Source organism: Pleurodeles waltl, chromosome 6, assembly GCF_031143425.1.
Source record: "Pleurodeles waltl isolate 20211129_DDA chromosome 6, aPleWal1.hap1.20221129, whole genome shotgun sequence".
Taxonomy (NCBI): Eukaryota; Metazoa; Chordata; class Amphibia; order Caudata; family Salamandridae; genus Pleurodeles; species Pleurodeles waltl.
This window is the reverse complement of record NC_090445.1, coordinates 89,937,979-89,955,887: the sequence shown is the minus strand read 5'-3', so window position 1 is coordinate 89,955,887 and position 17,909 is coordinate 89,937,979. Positions and strand designations below refer to the sequence as shown.

Here is a 17,909-nt window from a genome sequence, read left to right as displayed (position 1 = left end):
CCTAAATACAGAATTTAGGGGGGTGTTTAGGTCTGGGAGGGCAGTAGCCAATGGCTACTGTCCTTGAGGGTGGCTACACCCTCTTTGTGCCTCCTCCCTGAGGGGAGGGGGGCACATTCCTATCCCTATTGGGGGAATCCTCCATCTGCAAGATGGAGGATTTCTAAAAGTCAGAGTCACTTCAGCTCAGGGCATCTTAGGGGCTGTCCTGACTGGCCAGTGACTCCTCCTTGTTTTTCTCATTATCTCCCCTGGACTTGCTGCCAAAAGTGGGGGCTGTGTCCAGGGGGTGGACATCTCCACTAGCTGGAGTGCCCTGGGGCATTGTAACAGGAAGCCTGAGCCTTTGAGGCTAACTGCTAGGTGTTACAGTTCCTGCAGGGGGGGGAGGTGTGAAGCACCTCCACCCAGATCAGGCTTTTGTTTCTCTCCTCAGCGAGCACAAAGGCCCTCACCACATGGGGTCAGAAACTCATCTCTCATCAGCAGGCTGGCACAGACCAGTCAGTCCTGCACTGAACAATTGGGTAAAATACAGGGGGCATCTCTAAGATGCCCTGTGTGTGCATTTTTCTATAAATCCAACACTGGCATCAGTGTGGGTTTATTATTCTGAGAAGTTTGATACCAAACTTCCCAGTATTTAGTGTAGCCATTATGGAGCTGTGGAGTTCGTTTTTGACAAACTCCCAGACCATATACTCTCATGGCTAGCCTGCACTTACAATGTCTAAGGTTTTGCTTAGACACTGTAGGGGCATAGTGCTCATGCACATATGCCCTCACCTGTGGTATAGTGCACCCTGCCTTAGGGCTGTAAGGCCTGCTAGAGGGGTGACTTACCTATGCCACAGGCAGTGTGAGGTTGGCATGGCACCCTGAGGGGAGTGCCATGTCGACTTAGTCATTTTCTTCCCACCAGCACACACAAGCTGGCAAGCAGTGTGTCTGTGCTGAGTGAGGGGTCCCTAGGGTGGCATACGACATGCTGCAGCCCTTAGAGACCTTCCCTGGCACCAGGGCCCTTGGTACCAGGGGTACCAGTTACAAGGGACTTACCTGGGTTGTGCCAATTGTGGAGACAATGGTACATTTTAGGTGAAAGAACACTGGTGCTGGGGCCTGGTTAGCAGGGTCCCAGCACACTTCTCAGTCAAGTCAGCATCAGTATCAGGCAAAAAGTGGGGGGTAACTGCAACAGGGAGCCAATTATTTACACTTCCCCTCCTGGGTTGAGTGCTCCTGGGCCTTGCTGGTCTCCGGCAGCACCTCTAACTGTCAGTTTGCCTTTGCCAAGGCTTGTTGGTGGAAATCCTTCACTGACACCCGTCTGCAATCTTCCTTCCAGCGTGGAACATCTTCTGCAGCCATCTGGAACTCTTCACCGGCTCCTGGGCTGCAGTGCTGACCTGTTCTTCAGAACTGTTGACCAACTCCTGCATCCACAGCTGGGTGGGTAGTACCTCCTACTCCTCCTGGACTCCACTGTGACTCTTAGACTTGGTCCCCTCTCTCCACAGTTCTTCTTTCTTCAGGGATCCTCTGATGGTTTTCTTGCTTTCTTCTCTGGGTGTCTTCTTTTTCTTCTTTTCCTCCTTTTGGGTGGTTTGGGGAAAATCCAGTATTTTACTCCTGCAATCCTGGTTGCGGGGGTACAGTTACTTACCTTTGTGGTTTTATAATACCCCCAGCTCCACTCTAAACTTTTTACTTACCCAGGTGGGGGGGGTACCTTGTTCGCATTCCATTTTGTTCAGTATATGGTTTGTGCTCCCCCTAGGGTCAATATTGGTTATTACTGTTTGCACTGTTTTCTAACCTTTTCTATGCCTATTTCCGATTACTAGTGTATATATTTATTGTATTACTTACCTCCTAAGGGTGGGTCATCTGTCTAGTGATTTGTGATAATCTGTGTCAAAAATAAAGTACCTTTATTTTTGTACAACTGAATGTTTTCTTTCATGTGTGTAAGTGCTGTGTGATTACAGTGGTAGAGCCTGGCTTCTATACACTGCCTATACTTCACTAGGAGGGGCGACTTGGTATAACGTGTAATTACCTTGGGTACCCACCACACACCAGGCCGGCTTCCTACATGGTCGCTGCGGGTCTTCTAGATACTTACCTCTTGGGGTTCCACTCTCTTCCAGCCCTTGGGTAACTATTCCATATCCTCCGGTGGGGGACCTCACTTTTTTTTTTTTTTACTATATGGTTTTGCACCCCTATAGGGCCTTTGCTATTTGATGCTATTTCCTAATACTTACCTGTGTATATTTTGTGTGTTCTTACCTCCAGAAGGGAATTTGACTATAGTGATCTAGTTTAGTGTTTCTGTAATAACGTATCTTCATTTTTGCAACACTTTGTAGTTCCTTTCATGTGGGATAAGTTACTGTGTTACTACTGTGGTATTGCAAGTGCTTCACACTCCTCCTAGATACGTCTTTAGCTACCCCTAGAGAGAGCCGGCTACCTAGACATTGTAACACTATCTAATAAGGGTTGTCTGGACCCAGATAAAGGTGTAACACCATAGGTGTCCACCACACACTGGGCCACCCTCATACAAAAGGCCTTTGGATAGACTATTTGCTCTTTGTGGGGATACATGTGCGCGTGCATCTAGATATATTTATACATATTGTCTACTGGCACTCACCAGTAGGTAGTTATAGTAAGAACGCAATTTCTACAGGAGGAGAGTTTTATTTATTTATTATTTTTTTTTGGGTGCTGTTTGACGAATATTCATGAAATTTTCAAAACTACTTTGCCAGTCACTTCAGCTATTTTCTGAAAAGTTTCTGGGTGATCCTTCAAGCTGGGGCCGAGAAAAAGGCGGGGCCCAAAATATATTTTCCCCATGCAGTTTCCCATAGGGATTTTAGGCATGACTACAGCCTGAACCGTTGAACAGACGTACACTAAATTTGTCAGAAAGCTAGATCTTGGTCCAGAAAAAGTGCTTTTTGTAATTTGGTGTAAAGCTGTTCACACACCCATACACCCACTCACATACGACTTAGATACACGAAACCCCACATGGCCGCTCGCGCACAGCACCCGCTCGCATACTGCGCCCGCTCGCGCTCAGCACCCGCTTGCCCTCTTATGCAACACCTGTAGGAAGCTGGCCTGGTATGTGGTGAGCACCTATAGTATTATCACCTTATACCAGGTCCAGGTATCCCCTAATAATGTGTAATCATTGTCTAGGAAGCCAGGCTCTCTAGAGGTTTCTGTGGATGAGCAGCCAAGACTTACCTAGGAGACATGCAAAGCTTATGCCAGTGGTTCCCAACCTTTTGACATCTGTGGACCCCCACTTTATCATTCCTGGAACCCAGAGCCCCACACTGAATCATTATTAGAATCCGGGGACCCCCTACTAAGTCGTCATTGAAAGCTGGGGACCTAATCTGTTCATATTATTTAATTTTCTAACCACGGACCACAGGCTGGGAACCATTGGCGTATGCAATACCACTGCAGTCACACAGCATTTACACACATGAAAGAACCGCACAGTGTTACAAAAATAAAGGTACTTCATTATGTTAACACAATTACCAAAATACTATATAGGCAATACCACAACTGGAGGTAAGTAAACACACTATTTTATGTACAGCAAATAAAAAACAGTGAAAGCAGTAGTAAGTATTGAAGGCCCTATGGGGGCGGGGGTATCAAACCATATACTAAGTGCAATGCTGGTCTGGCCCCCACCCAAGGAAGCGTAAGCGGTAGAGGGGAGCTGGATGAACTAGGAAACCCAAAAGGTAAGTACCAGACTGCCCCCCAGTGACCAGGATAAGAGAGGGAAGTACCTGGTTCTCCCCAAACCCACCAAAAGGACTTCAGAGAAGGATATTGCAAGACCCAGACAAGACTGCAAGAAAGCAGAGATGGATCCTGAAGAGGAAGACCAGGAAAAGTAGGGGACCAAGTCAGTTTACATTGGAGTGTCTAGTGGTGGCAGATGTCACTACCAACCAGTTTGTGGATGCAGGACCAGGTCGACAGTGGACGAAGACAGTCAGCAGTGCAGCACTGGAGCAGCTGAAGAGATCCTGGAGTGATAGTCGACGTCCCACTCCGGAAGAAGGATTGCAGTCGGTCAGTGGTGTGGAAAAACCACCAGCAAGCCTTGGCAAGGGCAAATGTCGTTGGAGAAGAAATGCGGGTTTGCTCGGAACTGGCCACGTAGGGGAGTCGTGGTTGACCCTCAGCAGTGAGGAGAGTTGAAGGAAGAGGAGGCAGCCCCCTAAGGCAGCAAGCACGGGAATTGCAAAGAGGCCCACACAGCACACATAGAAATAAGTCCACATCGCTGGAGAAGCAGGCAGAGGGCTGAGCCTCGCAAGGAAGGGGGCAGGGGCTACACAGTGCATGAAGATTATTTGGAGGAGATGCCAACAAGCCTTGGTAGCTGCAAGAGGATCCACACATCCCTGAATGATACTAGATCCACGCAGCCTGTCGTCGTTGCAGTTGGTGCCTGCGGATGCAGCGGAGTGACTCCTTCACTCCAACGGAGATTTCTTCTTGCTTCTTGTGCAGATTGAACACTTGTCACCCTCAGAGGATGCACAGCCGGGAAAATGTTGCAGTTGCTGGAAGGAGCCGGAGAAACAATGTTGCAGAGCCGTCTCTATAGCTGCAGATTGTAGGTTCCTGTGAAGTAGTTGCAGTTCCAGTGTCCAGAAGTCTACATTGCAGAGGAGTAATATTGGAATATTACAGATCGAATATGAGGACCCACCCCAGAGGCAGACCCTAAATAGCCACCTGGAGGAGCTCTGGGCACCACCGCTGGTGTGGTGATGGATTTCCCTTTCCATTGTCCAGTTTCATGCCAGAACAGGGACTGAAGGTCCCTGCACCAGTGCAGACTTGTTTATGCAAGGAGGGCACCAAATGTGCCCTTCAAAGCATACCAGTGTCTTGGGGAGGCTACCCGTCACAAACCATGTAACACCTATTTTCAAACGGAGAGTGTCAGAAGCTGTCCTGGTGTGTGGTTGGTACCTATGGCACATACACCTTATACCAGGTATCCCCTTTTAGTGTAGTGTAGGCTGTGTCTAGAAGCCAGACTCTCTAGAGGTAGCTGTGGATGAGCAGCCAAGGCTTATCTAGGAGACATGAAAAGTTCATGAAATACCACTGTAGTCACACAGCATTTACATACATGAAAGAAAACGCTCAGTATTACAAAAATAAAGGTACATTATTTTTAGCACAAATCACCACAAAATACTAGACCTGTGACCCACCCTTAGGGGGTAAGTAATACACTAAATATATACACTAGCAATTAGAAATAGGCATAGAAATGGTTAGAAAACAGTGCAAACAGTAATAACCAATAGTGACCCAAGGGGGAGCACAAACCATATACTAAAAAAAAACAAAATGGAATGCAAACAAGGTACCCCCAACTATGTTAGTAAGATGTTTAGAGGGGAGCTGGGGGTATTAGAAAACCACAAAGGTAAGTACCTGTAACCCCTGCCTCCCTTGACCAGGAATGCAGGAGTAAAACAATGGATTTTTCCCAAACCACCTAAAAAGAGGAAAAGAAGACACCCAGAGAAGGCTGCAAGAAAACCAGCGGTGGATTCCTGAAATAAAAAGTCCTGTGAAGAGAGGGGACCAAGTCCAGAAGGTAAAACAGAGTCCAGTGGGGCAGAGCCCCTACCCACCACACTGAAGATGCAGGATTTGGTCGACAGTGAAGAACAGGTCAGCACTGCAGCCCAGAACCCGGAGAAGAGTTCCTGACGGATGCAGATGGAAACCCACTCTGGAAGGAAGATTGCAGCCAGGTGTTGGTGAAGGAATCCACCAACAAGCCTTGGCAAGGGCAAATTTGCGGTTGGAGGAAAAGAGGCGCTGCCGGGGACCACCAAGGCCCAGGAGGACTCTACCTAGGAGGGGGAGTTATTGTGGACCCTCCGCGTCACAGAACACCCACAGGAGCAGAGGCAGCACCCATAAGTGCCCCACAGGACAGGGACACAGGCGTCGCTGAAGCAGCCCACAGAAGTTGCTCCCACATCGCTGGAGGACCACGTAGAGGCCCAGGAGCTGCAGGAGGGAGTGCCGGGGGCTGGAGCTACATGTCGCCTAAAGTTCCCCTTTGAGGTGAAGCAAGCAACCCTTGGCAGCTGCAAAGGACGTGATGCACAGGGATGCTGTCTTGCGTGGAGTGGAAAGGACTTACCACCACCAAAGTGCGAGAGCTGGCAGAGAGGACCAAGGGAGACTCTCCGGACCACCACCCGTGATACAGGATCCACGCCAATCAGGATGAGGGGAGATCCACGCAGCTGTTTCGTTGTTGCAGCCAGGTACATGTAGTTACAGGGGTGTGATTTTTTTTCACCCCAAGGGAGATTCCTTCTTGTGTGGGCTGAAGAGTAGCAGTCTTCTGGGGATGAACTGCCGGGGAAATTTTGCAAAGCTGCCAGGAAGTCGGGATACAGTGTTGCAGAAGAGTCGTCCTCTTGGGTCTGCAGCTTGTAGGTTCCTGGAGGGTCCAGTCGCAGTTCCCGGTGCCAGAAGTCAAAGCAGAGGTTGCAGAGAAGTCCTGCTGGAATCTTGCAAGCTGAATCTGAGGAACCACCCCAGATGAAGACTCTAAATAGCCCTGAAAGGGGGATTGGTCACCTATCAGGAGGGGGCTCTGACGTCACCTGCCTGGCCACTCAGATGCTCCCACAGTTATCATTCCAACTTTAGAATCAAGATGGCAGAACTCAGGGACCTTCTGGAGGAGCTCTGAGAACCACCCCTGGGGTGGTGACAGCCCGGGGAGTGGCCACTCCCTTTTCCATTGTCTAGTTTCACGCAAGAGCAGGGACTGGGGTGGGAGGGGGTCTGGGGGGTGTCCCTGAACCAGTGTGGACTGGTTTATGCCAGGAGGGCACCAAATGTGTCCTTCAGAGCATTGCCAGTGTCCTGGGGATGCTACCCCTCCCAAGCCTGTAACACCTATTTCCAGTAGAAGAAGGTGTAACACCCCTCTTACAAAGGAAATCCTTTGTTCTGCCTTCCTGGACTTGAGCTTCTCAAGCAACAGGAGGGCAGAAACCTGTCTGAGGGGTGGCAGCCGCCTTGCAGCCCGGAGTAAACCCTGTAAAACTGGTGGTAGCAATGCTGGATTGTATGGAATCATACTTCCAATACTTGCAACAGTATTGGGGTATGATTCCGACATGTTTGATTCCAAACATGCCTAGGTTCGGAGTTACCATTATGTAGCTGGACATATGTCCAGTAAAATGGCGTCCTCGCACTCCCGAAGTCCAGTCAAATGGGGCTGGAGTTCATGGGGACACCTCTGCTAGTGAAGTGGGGCCCTCACACCCAGGTACCTGCACCCTGCCCTCTGGGCTGAGAGGGCCTACCATAGGGGTGACTTACAGTGACCTGTAGTGAAAACTGGTGTGTGCACCCGGTTTACGCAGACTGCAATGGCAGGCCTGCAGAACCCTTTTCATGGGCTCCCTATGGTTGTCAGAATAACTGCTGCAGCCCATAGGGATCCCCCTGAGCCTCGATTCCCTGGGTACCTAGGTACCATATACTAGGGACTTACATGGGGGCACCAGTATGCGAATTGTGGGGATAAAAAGTTACCCACGTCCAAATTTAGAGGATAGAGCACAGTCACTGGGGTCCTGGTTAGTAGGATCCCAGTGAACACAGTCACACGGACAAAAGGACAAAAGTGGGAGTAACCAAGCTAGAAAGAGGCTACCTTCCTACAGAGAGGGTGTTGCGTCCCTCTCCCAAAGGAAATCCTTTGTTCGATCTTCCTGGGCTTGAGCTGGGTTCTATCATCCTGGGCTTGAGCTGGTCAAGCAGCAGGAGGGTAGAAACCGGTCTGTAGGATGGCAGCTGCACGCGCTGTCCGGGAAGCCCTGCAAACTGATGGGAACAAAGCAGGGGGGTCCTCTAATGAGTCCCCAGAGTGCTTGGAATCATACAACCAAACTGGCAACAGTATTGGTGTATAATTTTGGCATGTTTGATAACAAACATGCCCAGGTTTGGAGTTAGCATTAACCCCTTCGCTGCCAGGCCTTTTCCCCCTCCTGTGCCAGGCCTTTTTTTGCCTATTTGGGGCAGTTCGTGCTTAGGCCCTCATAACCTTTTGTCCACATAAGCTAACCAAGCCAAATTTATGTCCTTTTTTTCCAACATCCTAGGGATTCTAGAGGTACCCAGACTTTGTGGGTTCCCCTGAAGGAGGCCAAGAAATTAGCCAAAATACAGTGAAAATTTTGATTTTTTTTTTAAAAAATTGAAAAAGTGGCTGCAGAAGAAGGCTTGTGGTTTTTCCCCTGAAAATGGCATCAACAAAGGGTTTGCGTTGCTAAACTCAGCCGCTTCCCAGCTTTCAAGAACAGGCAGACTTGAATCAGAAAACCCAATTTTTCAACACAATTTTGGCATTTTACTGGGACATACCCCATTTTTGCAATTCTTTTTGCTTTCAGCCTCCTTCCAGTCAGTGACAGAAATGGGCATGAAACCAATGCTGGATCCCAGAAACCTAAACATTTCTGAAAAGTACACACAATTCAGAATTCAGCAAGGGGTCATTTGTGTAGATCCTACAAGGGTTTCCTACAGAAAATAACTGAAAAAGAAAAATATTGAAATTGAGGTGAAAAAAACATCAATTTTTCTCTAAGTTTTACTCTGTAACTTTTCCCTGCAATGTCAGATTATCGAAAGCAATATACCGTTACGTCTGCTGGACTCCTCTGGTTGCGGGGATATATAGGGCTCGTAGTTTCATCAAGAACCCGAGGAACCCAGAGCCAATAAATGAGCTGCACCCTGCAGTGCGTTTTCATTCTATACCGGGTATACAGCAATTCATTTGCTGAAATATAAAGAGTACAAAATAGCTATCAAGAAAACCTTTGTTTTTCCAAAAAGGGCACAAGATAAGGTGTTGAGGAGCAGTGGTTATTTGCACATCTCTGAATTCCGGGGTGACCATACTAGCATGTGAATTACAGGGCATTTCTCAAATAGATGTCTTTTTTACACACTCTCCTATATTTGGAAGGAAAAAATGTAGAGAAAGACAAGGGGCAATAACACTTGTTTCGCTAATCTATGTTCCCCCAAGTCTCCTGATAAAAATGATACCTCACTTGTGTGGGTAGGCCTAGCGCCCGCGACAGGAAACGCCCCAAAGCGCAACGTGGACACATCCAAATTTTTTAAAGAAAACAGAGGTGTTTTTTGCAAAGTGCCTACCTGTAGATTTTGGCCTCTAGCTCAGCCGGCACCTAGGGAAACCCTCCAAACCTGTGCATTTCTGAAAACTAGAGACCTAAGGGAATCCAAGATGGGGTGACTTGTAGGGCTCGGACCAGGTTCTTTTACCCAGAATCCTTTGCAAACCTCAAAATGTGGCTAAAATAACACATGTTCCTCATTTCTTTGACAGAAAGTTCTGGAATCTGAGAGGAGCCACAAATTTCCTTCCACCCAGCGTTCCCCCAAGTCTCCCGATAAAAATGATATCTCACTTGTGTGGGTAGGACTAGCGCCCACGAAAAGAAATGGCCCAAAACACAACGTGGACACAACATTTTTTCATAGAAAACAGTGCCTACCTGTGGATTTTGACCTGTAGCTCAGCCGGCACCTGGGGAAACCTAGCAAACCAGCGCATTTTTGAAAACTAGAAACCCAGGGGAATCCAAGATGGGGTGACTTGCGGGGCTCTGACCAGGTTATGTTACCCAGAATCCTTTACAAACATCAAAATTTGGCCAAAAAAACACTTTTTCCTCATTTCGGTGACAAAGTTCTGGAATCTGATAGGAGCCACAAATTTCCTTCCACCCAGCGTTCCCCTAAGTGGCTCGATAAAAATGGTACCTCACTTCTGTGGGTAGGCCTAGCGCCCACGAAAGGAAATGGCCCAAAACACAACATGGACACAACATATTTTTTCACAGAAAACAGAGGTGTTTTTTGCAAAGTGCCTACCTGTGGAGTTTGGCCTCTAGCTCAGCCGGGCCTGTGGCGGGGTGCAGAAATGCCCTAAAATAAATGTGACCCCCCCTGCCCGGGAGCGACCCTTGCCTACGGGGTCGCTTCCCCTGCGTGACATTGGCACCAAAAAACAAATCCCCGGTGTCTAGTGGTTTCTGCCCCCTTGGGGGCAGATTGACCTAAAATCGACCAATCTGCCCCCAAGGGGGGCAGAAATGGTCAAAATACAATTTTCCCCCCCAGGGGAGCGACCCTTGCCTGATGGGTCGCTCCCCATCTCTAAAAAAAAAAAAAAAACTAACAAAAAAAGAAACACAAAAAAAAAATGTGCCCTGGCGCCTAGAGGTTTCTGCCCCCCTGGGGGCAGAAATGGCCTAAAATAAACTTGCCCCCCCAGGGAGCGACCCTTGCCTGAAATTCACGCAAATAAAAAACTCCCTGGTGTCTAGTGGTTTCTGCCCCCCATGGGGGCAGATTGGCCTAATCAAAATAGGCCAATCTGCCCCCAAAGGGGGCAGAAATGGCCTAAATATAATTTTCCCCCTAGGGGAGCGACCCTTGCCTAAGGGGTCGCTCCCCACCTAATAAAATAAAACATTAAAAAAAAAAATGATCCCTGGTGCCTAGAGGTTTCTGCCCCCAGGGGGGACAGAAAAGGCCTGGTGTCTAGTGGGGTTTCAAAAGCCGGATTGCAAGCAATCCGGCTTTTGAAACCCTGGGAGAGACTTCAAAGGGAAGGAAATACATTTCCTTCCCTTTGAAGCCCCTCCGGGCCTCCCCCAGTGATTGAAAGATAATTCTTTGCATTTCTCTTTCAATCGTGCTGGAAGCAGAGCTTCCAGAGCGATGGGGGAGGCCCCTGTGACAAATCAGCTCGCGCAGCTCACAGGGAGGGTGGGGTACTGTCGGGTGGAAGGGGAAGGTCTTCCCCTTCCATCCCCACCTTGGGGGGGAGGGGGCTGCACGGGGGGCGCGCTAGCGCTCCCCCAAGTTCCCCTGTGCCTTGGACGAGGTGACCTCGTCCAAGGCACAGGGGAACTGTAGCCTTGGACGAGGTCACCTCGTCCAAGGCACAGAAGCGGTTAATGTAGCTGGACATAGGTAGTGACCTATGTCTAGTACACAGGTAAAGTGGCTTCCCCGCACTCACGAAGGCCAAGTGAATGGAGCTGGAGTGCGTGGGGGCACCTCGGCTCATGCTCTCACACACAGCCCTCTGGGCTTACAGTGGCCTGGTGCAGTGATCTAAAGTGAAAGGGTGTATGCACCCTTTCATGCAGGCTGCCACGACAAACCTGCAGACACATTTTACATGCGTTCCCATGGGTGGCATTGTACATGCTGCAGCCCATGGGTAACTACTGGCTGCCCAGTGACCTGGGTACCACACACTAGGGACTTATATGGGGCACCAGTATGCCAAATGTGAGGTGTGTGAAGTCCAAACAAACACATTTAGAGGGAAAGAGCACAATCACTGGGGTACTGGTTAACAGGATCCCAGTGAACACAGTCAAAGCATACCGATATCAGACAAAAAGTGGGGGTAACCATGCTGAAAAGAGGCTATTTTCCCACAACCCCCATTCAGCCACTCACACAACAGCCACTCGCGCCTACCCCCGGTCACCATACAGCCACTCGCGCCTACCCCCGGTCACCATACAGCCACTCGCGCCTACCCCCGGTCACCATACAGCCACTCGCGCCTACCCCCAGTCACCATGTGTTTTAGTATTGAATGTGTGCTTTTGGTTGGGAGCTGATCTGCAGATGCATAAAATTAATTTTAAAAAAAACAAAAAACACTTGGTGCATTTCATTTAGAGAAAGACTACATAAGTTACTATAACTTTGTTTTAAAATATATAAGAACAAATGAATGTGTGATTAAAATGTATATATAAACTTATGAAAATGTATATTAGTAAATTGATCTTAAGGGTCAAATTGTAGTACAGTTTACATTAAACTGTGATTCACTAAACTAAGGTTACAGGGACGTTATAGTTAGGAAATAGAATTAAAAAAATTTACAAACTCAGTGGTAAAAAAAACAAAGGTTACAGGGATGTTCTAATTAGGTGCCAGTTAGGTTTAGATTTTACACACACAAAGCCATAGAAATTCAGCAGTTACACTTACTGGAGCCAACTATAACTTAGCCCCCTGCAGTGTACTACTTATGATCTCACAATACGTCACTCATGACCTGGTCAGTAATATCACTGATGACATCATCCAGAAAAATAAACTTCAATATACTTCATGAAAAACCATTTAAATGTTTATTTTTATTATTATTATAGGAAAAGGCGACTGGTGGCCTTTATAAACGATTACACTCGCATATCACTCAGGGGAGAGTTCTCAGCGCATAGTCCGGTCTCTATAAACCACTACTCTAAACACTGAAGTAGGTAAGACATCTAACCATACAGGCTAGTCTATCACAAACCATAACACCATTTGTCAACATTGAAAGAGGTTTTAGTGCAGACGACAGTTTTGCCCAAACCACTACTACACATACCCAGTAGAGGTCTTTGCAAACAGGGTGCTGTCAGAAACCACAAGAGAAATTATTCTTCATCCCGGAGAAGGTTGTCAGCAAAGAGGTCAGTGTGTTGCAAACCACTAATACAATGAGCCAACACCCTAGAAAGAGGTCTTAGTGAACCGGTAAATGTATTGTAGTATACTACTACTACATTCATTCATCATAAAGGAGAGACCTCTAAGCAAAGTGGGCATTGTTAAAAACACAATTATACTCAGCCATCACTGTGGAGTGTATTCTCAATAAGCAGATTAGACTGTCTCAAAGCACTACCATTCACATACCTCAGCAGGAGTCACATCAGTGTAGAGGCTAGTTCAATCATAAATGGTACATCCGCTTTAAAAAAACTTATTTTATAACATGTATCAACTCAACTATAATCCTAACACTAAGTAATAAAGAAAAAAAGTCATTTAACTTGTGCAGTAGCTCAGTATACATCTTTCAGTGTCTCAGTAGCCGAACCTTTTACGAAGCACTCACTCGCTTAATGATGTCATCAGTGATGTCCCTGATCATGCCTCCGCTCCCCTCCATGGCAAGGTAAATACAGGTGACCGTGTAACACGTAATTTAAAGCAGAGGTACTGATAAACACATTCATATTTTTATTACTACAACACAAAGATCAAATGCAGATTTATCACAGTACTCCACATGACATGATAAACACTTTTTGCCACCGCACATGTTGCATTTAACGATTCTTTAATGAGTCATGGGGCCGCTTTAATGTATGTTTTGCTAAATTTAACACCTTGTATATTGTTAAATGTTTTTGTTATAGCAATTGCACATAAAAGAATGCCATGGCATAAACCATATGTGCTGATGTACAAAGTATAATATAATGTTTATTACTGATGTTGACAGGTGAGACAAAACCTTGTGTATCATGATGTTCGTGCTGAGTCATAGCCACCCCCACACACAACATTGTTAATAAATAGCATACTACAATGTGTATCTGTATATTTTCTATGTATCTATCGCTAGATGTTATTTTTTAAAATTTCTAATTTAATAGGTTTGACCCCAAATAGGACAATTGTGTGGCTGCCGGGCTTCCCTAAAACTGACAGATAATTTTGCAGATGTTAAACAAAAACTTTAGATTGCTTGCAAGGTCTGAATACCCGCTGCGCCTGCCTTGATTGCTCTGCAGAACCTCTTTTAGTAGATTTTTATGTGAGGTGAATAATTTAATTTTATAGTTTTTTTTATTTATTATTTTCATTGCACTATTTTGTAGTTATTAGCCATGTCTCAAATATAATTCAGGTTTGTCTGTCTTGTGATATGAGACCTAGGATAAAATGTCCCGATTTGCTACTGCTTTTCAGTACACCTGTAGGTTTTTCCCTGTGTCTGAGATTTTGTTTTGCATAAAGCATAAAATATTAACTCATGCTTTCTTTACTTGCTAGGAGGCTTTGAAGGACAAAAACAATACGTAGAAGACAGCAACATTGGGAATTCCTCAATTGCAGAGCCAACTGTGAAGCAGAGACCATGAACTGTCACACAGCCCCCAGTGACCGAGGCATGTACGGCAGATCCCCTCTTGGTGGTTTCATCGTGTCGGCGTTCCTTGTTATGGACATTGTTGCTAAGTGCAGAGTTCCTGAATTAACACTCAGTGCTACGGTTTCCCAAATGTTTTATTTTTTATTTTTGAGGATTTGGCGGAGGTGGGGAACATGTGGATTGCTTGTTTTTAATTTACAGTCCCACAGGTAGGTGTACACAGTGACGTGAGCCTGTAATCACTTCTGCCAGTAGAATAGCTCTCCCCAAATACTTGAAAATCTGTGTTATATGTTGAATTGTTCTCAATTAAGTGAGTGCTGGGTCTAATGAGCTCTTCAGCACTTGTGTTTTTGTTTGTAAAATGGATTATATATATATATACATATATATATTTAGTTGTTTTTTAAGTAAATCTTTTAGCCCAACAGCAGTGCATTTTTGATACATTTTTGCTAATATTTGTAATGTTTGTTTTGGAAATGTGGAGTTGAGGGGGAAGTATGGGCACAATATTTCACTGTGTGTGAACGTCTTGGAGCAGATATTTGTTACTGTCTAAGTCCTAGGCCTATACTTTGCTAGTGAAATTATGAACTACTGGCCTTCTGAACAAACAGGCTAAAAAAACAATCTCCCATGCGTTTCAAAGCCAAACACAATACTACAAAATTGCTTGGCAGCACACTCTATCAAATAGCCTTTAAGAGAAAAGCAGACAAGGACTTTGATATACTGCACAGCAGCCAAATTGAATGTTTTAGTTGTAGAATGTTTCACCTTGCTGATTGTGTCCAATCAACAGCTGAGTAGCCATTCATAATAAACATAACCCCCAGGTCCCAGAATCATTTAAGAGTGCAGAGAGGCACAGACAGGTAACCCTGACCAGGGTTTTTTTTTTCAGATAAAACATCCTCCCTATTCTGTATTCCACACTTGTGACAATATTTTCAATTTGTATTTATTTTTTACCAAGCTCTGCTTCATAGGTGATCTAAAAGAAGCTGTATTAAATACTGTTTACTTAATTTTTTTGGTAACCATGTTCCCCCATAGTTCTTACTGACAGAATGCGTATTTATATGTACTACAGTCTGCGTCTAGAACTCGGTTCAGGTAGAAAAGATTTGACAGCAGTACCAGCCAGTTTACACTGAGGCATCCTTTTGCTTCACATGTGCAACAATCTGGCAATATTTTGTCGCGTTTTCCACTGATTATCTAGTGTAGGAAATTGGATGGGTATATTGGGTGGGTGACGATCCACCTCAAGGAATAATCAGAAGTCATGTCATGGTGAATCCTCAGTCACTAAATTAACCTGAGATCATCTCTCTGGTATCTATGCCACAGAGCAGACAAGTATAACATAGGAGCAATTTATAGAGTATTGATGCAATCCCAAAACAAATTAGAAAAATAGAGCAAAATCTAATAAAATGACTAACATCAGTTTGGGGGATTTGCATTTTGAAGTTTAAGGTGGAATAACCCTGGGAAGCATAAAGTGTTAATATAGTCAATGATCACAAAAGCCCAGGACCAAGGTGCAATTTGACGCTGACCACGATGGAGCACAGGTTAGGTACACCAACCAAGCGTCTTCCTGGTCAAAGATTTGTCCTTCTGACTTTAGTCCTTGAAGTTCCAGTCCCAGACTACCAGAGGAGTTCACTTCTCATGCCTCCCAGGACCTCAGCGGAGGCACGTAAAGACCCAAAAGGTGTCAGAGGGCAACAGGAGCATCAATCCCAGGTCCAGTTGCCGCTGGGCAGTTGCAGGAAGAGGCCTCTTGTACCTTGTATCATTGAACCATAATCCGGTCAGTCTTGTAACCCTTGGAGTCCATTGCTTTCTCATGGGTACAAGACCGAGCAGGTCCAGTTCTCCATTGCTCTTCTCAGGTCGCAGACAGTAGGTTCAGTCCTCTTCTGATCTTACACAGGTCCAGGAGTATTCTGAAGTGTGTGCTTCGAAATGTCCCATTTATATCTGGCACAAGCTGGTGGATGGGAATGACTCTTGGACGCTCCCTGCCCAAATGGGTAAAGGTTCCTGGGTTCATCCCTACCCACTTTGGGCGTATTCAAGATGACGGATGTTTTTGCCCACACCAAACTTGGGCTCTGAAGGATGGGGGGCTTGTGTGGGGAGTGTACTATGGTATTTCCAGTGTCCTAATATAGCTAACACTAAAATCCAGTTCGGGCAGTCACAGTAACAGCAATAAACAGAGAGGCAGGCGTCTGTTAGAACAAAGGAGGGTTTTCCAGCATCCAGAGACTGGGGACACCAGAAATGTTTTGTTTTTCTGTTTCTCCCACTGTTTTATGTAAAACCCTAGTGGATCTGGCAAGCAGGATTTGACACTATAATGCCAATAAAAATGCTGATAGCCACCCCTCCACTCCCCCCCCCCCCCACCCCCCCCCCGCCCCGCATAGCCTGTTACTTTCAGAGGGAACATCTTGCCTATTCAGGTCTGCCTATTGTGTGCTCCTGGGAGGCATTTCGCACCCATTCATACCTATCCTATTCCAGTGCCTATAAGTGGCTTGCAGAAATTGAAGACCAAATGGAAATGGGCCTCTAGAGGCTTTAGGCAGGAAATAACTTTCCAAAAGTATATTTTCTATAATTATTTATCAAGCACTTGATTTCACCAGTGAACTGGCATTTTAGTAATTACTGAAAATAGTTGTTTAATATTTTCGGTAATTCCTAATCGAAATTAGCATTATCAAATGTATTAATGTAACCCAGTGTTTTTCAGTGCATCAGTTAGCCTTGCTCTAGAGAAAATAGCCTTTGGGGCATTTTCACGGTAAGGACGTGTTTAAAATTAAATTCCTAGGTGTCCTTCTTTTAAATATCATACGCCCAGCCTTATGGGCAATAAGGCCTGCATACTTAGCTTTTGACAGGTCAGAACCTTCCTGTTAAATATTCTGTTATTTTGACAGGTCGAATTTGCATTTTGAACTAGAACAGCAAGGCTGCAAATGGTAGCCCTGCAGTCATATTGTCACTGTTGTGGATGGCACAAGGGGTGCTGCAGTGGATGGCATTTAATTTACAGTCCCCGTATACATTTTGTACCATATTTTAGGGACCTATAGTAAGTTAAATATACGAAGTAGTAGTCTACCAATTTTTTTCACGTTGAAAGGAAGAACATCAATACTTTGCCACTCCTTAGCAGGGGTAGAGTGCAAAGAATTCTACAGCCATCTAAAATATAGGATCCAGCAAAAGGCTAAAAATCTGGGGTGACCATGTAGGAAAGGGCGAATACCTACACCTCACATCCCACCACATGCCTGTGGTGCATAGGTCCTTACAAGAAGTCAAACTATTTTTTTTTTTGGGGGGGGGGGGGGGTCCCATTCTCTATAGGATGGTTAAGCTTTTAAGGGCTTAACACCCTCACTCCTCTAAAGGGTGGGCTTATTAAAATTCCAGGTCCCTAAGTCCAGGTGATTGATTGGTTGGCACCTTACGCTTGCGATGCCTGTTTTCATCTTTAATTTCTTAACCACAGACATTACCAGAGATTCACTGTGGGATCCCATCATTATAAGTTCACACTTTTGCCTTTTGGAATGACAGTCTTGCCTTGCATCTTCCCTAAAGTACTAGCTGTTGTAGTGACTTCACTTTGCCAGTCAGGTTTAGTGGACTAGTGAAAGCAGACTTCCTGGAGCCAGTCAGGCTCTCCGGCTGAGGCAACCTTCTTGGAGTGCCACCACCTCAGAGTATCGCAGATATTTGAGAGATT

General features: G+C 45.9%; 1 protein-coding gene across 1 annotated transcript in view; it reads left to right on the top strand.

Moving 5' to 3' along the window:
* Positions 1-14,556, top strand: part of CASC3 (CASC3 exon junction complex subunit) — a 352,838-nt gene extending 338,282 nt beyond the window's left edge. The window contains exon 13 of the mRNA XM_069237412.1: positions 14,029-14,556. Within this exon, the coding sequence (XP_069093513.1) occupies positions 14,029-14,058 (30 nt within the window). The 3' untranslated portion in view covers positions 14,059-14,556. The remainder of the gene's footprint in view (positions 1-14,028) is intronic.
* The last annotated feature ends 3,353 nt before the right edge of the window (positions 14,557-17,909 follow it).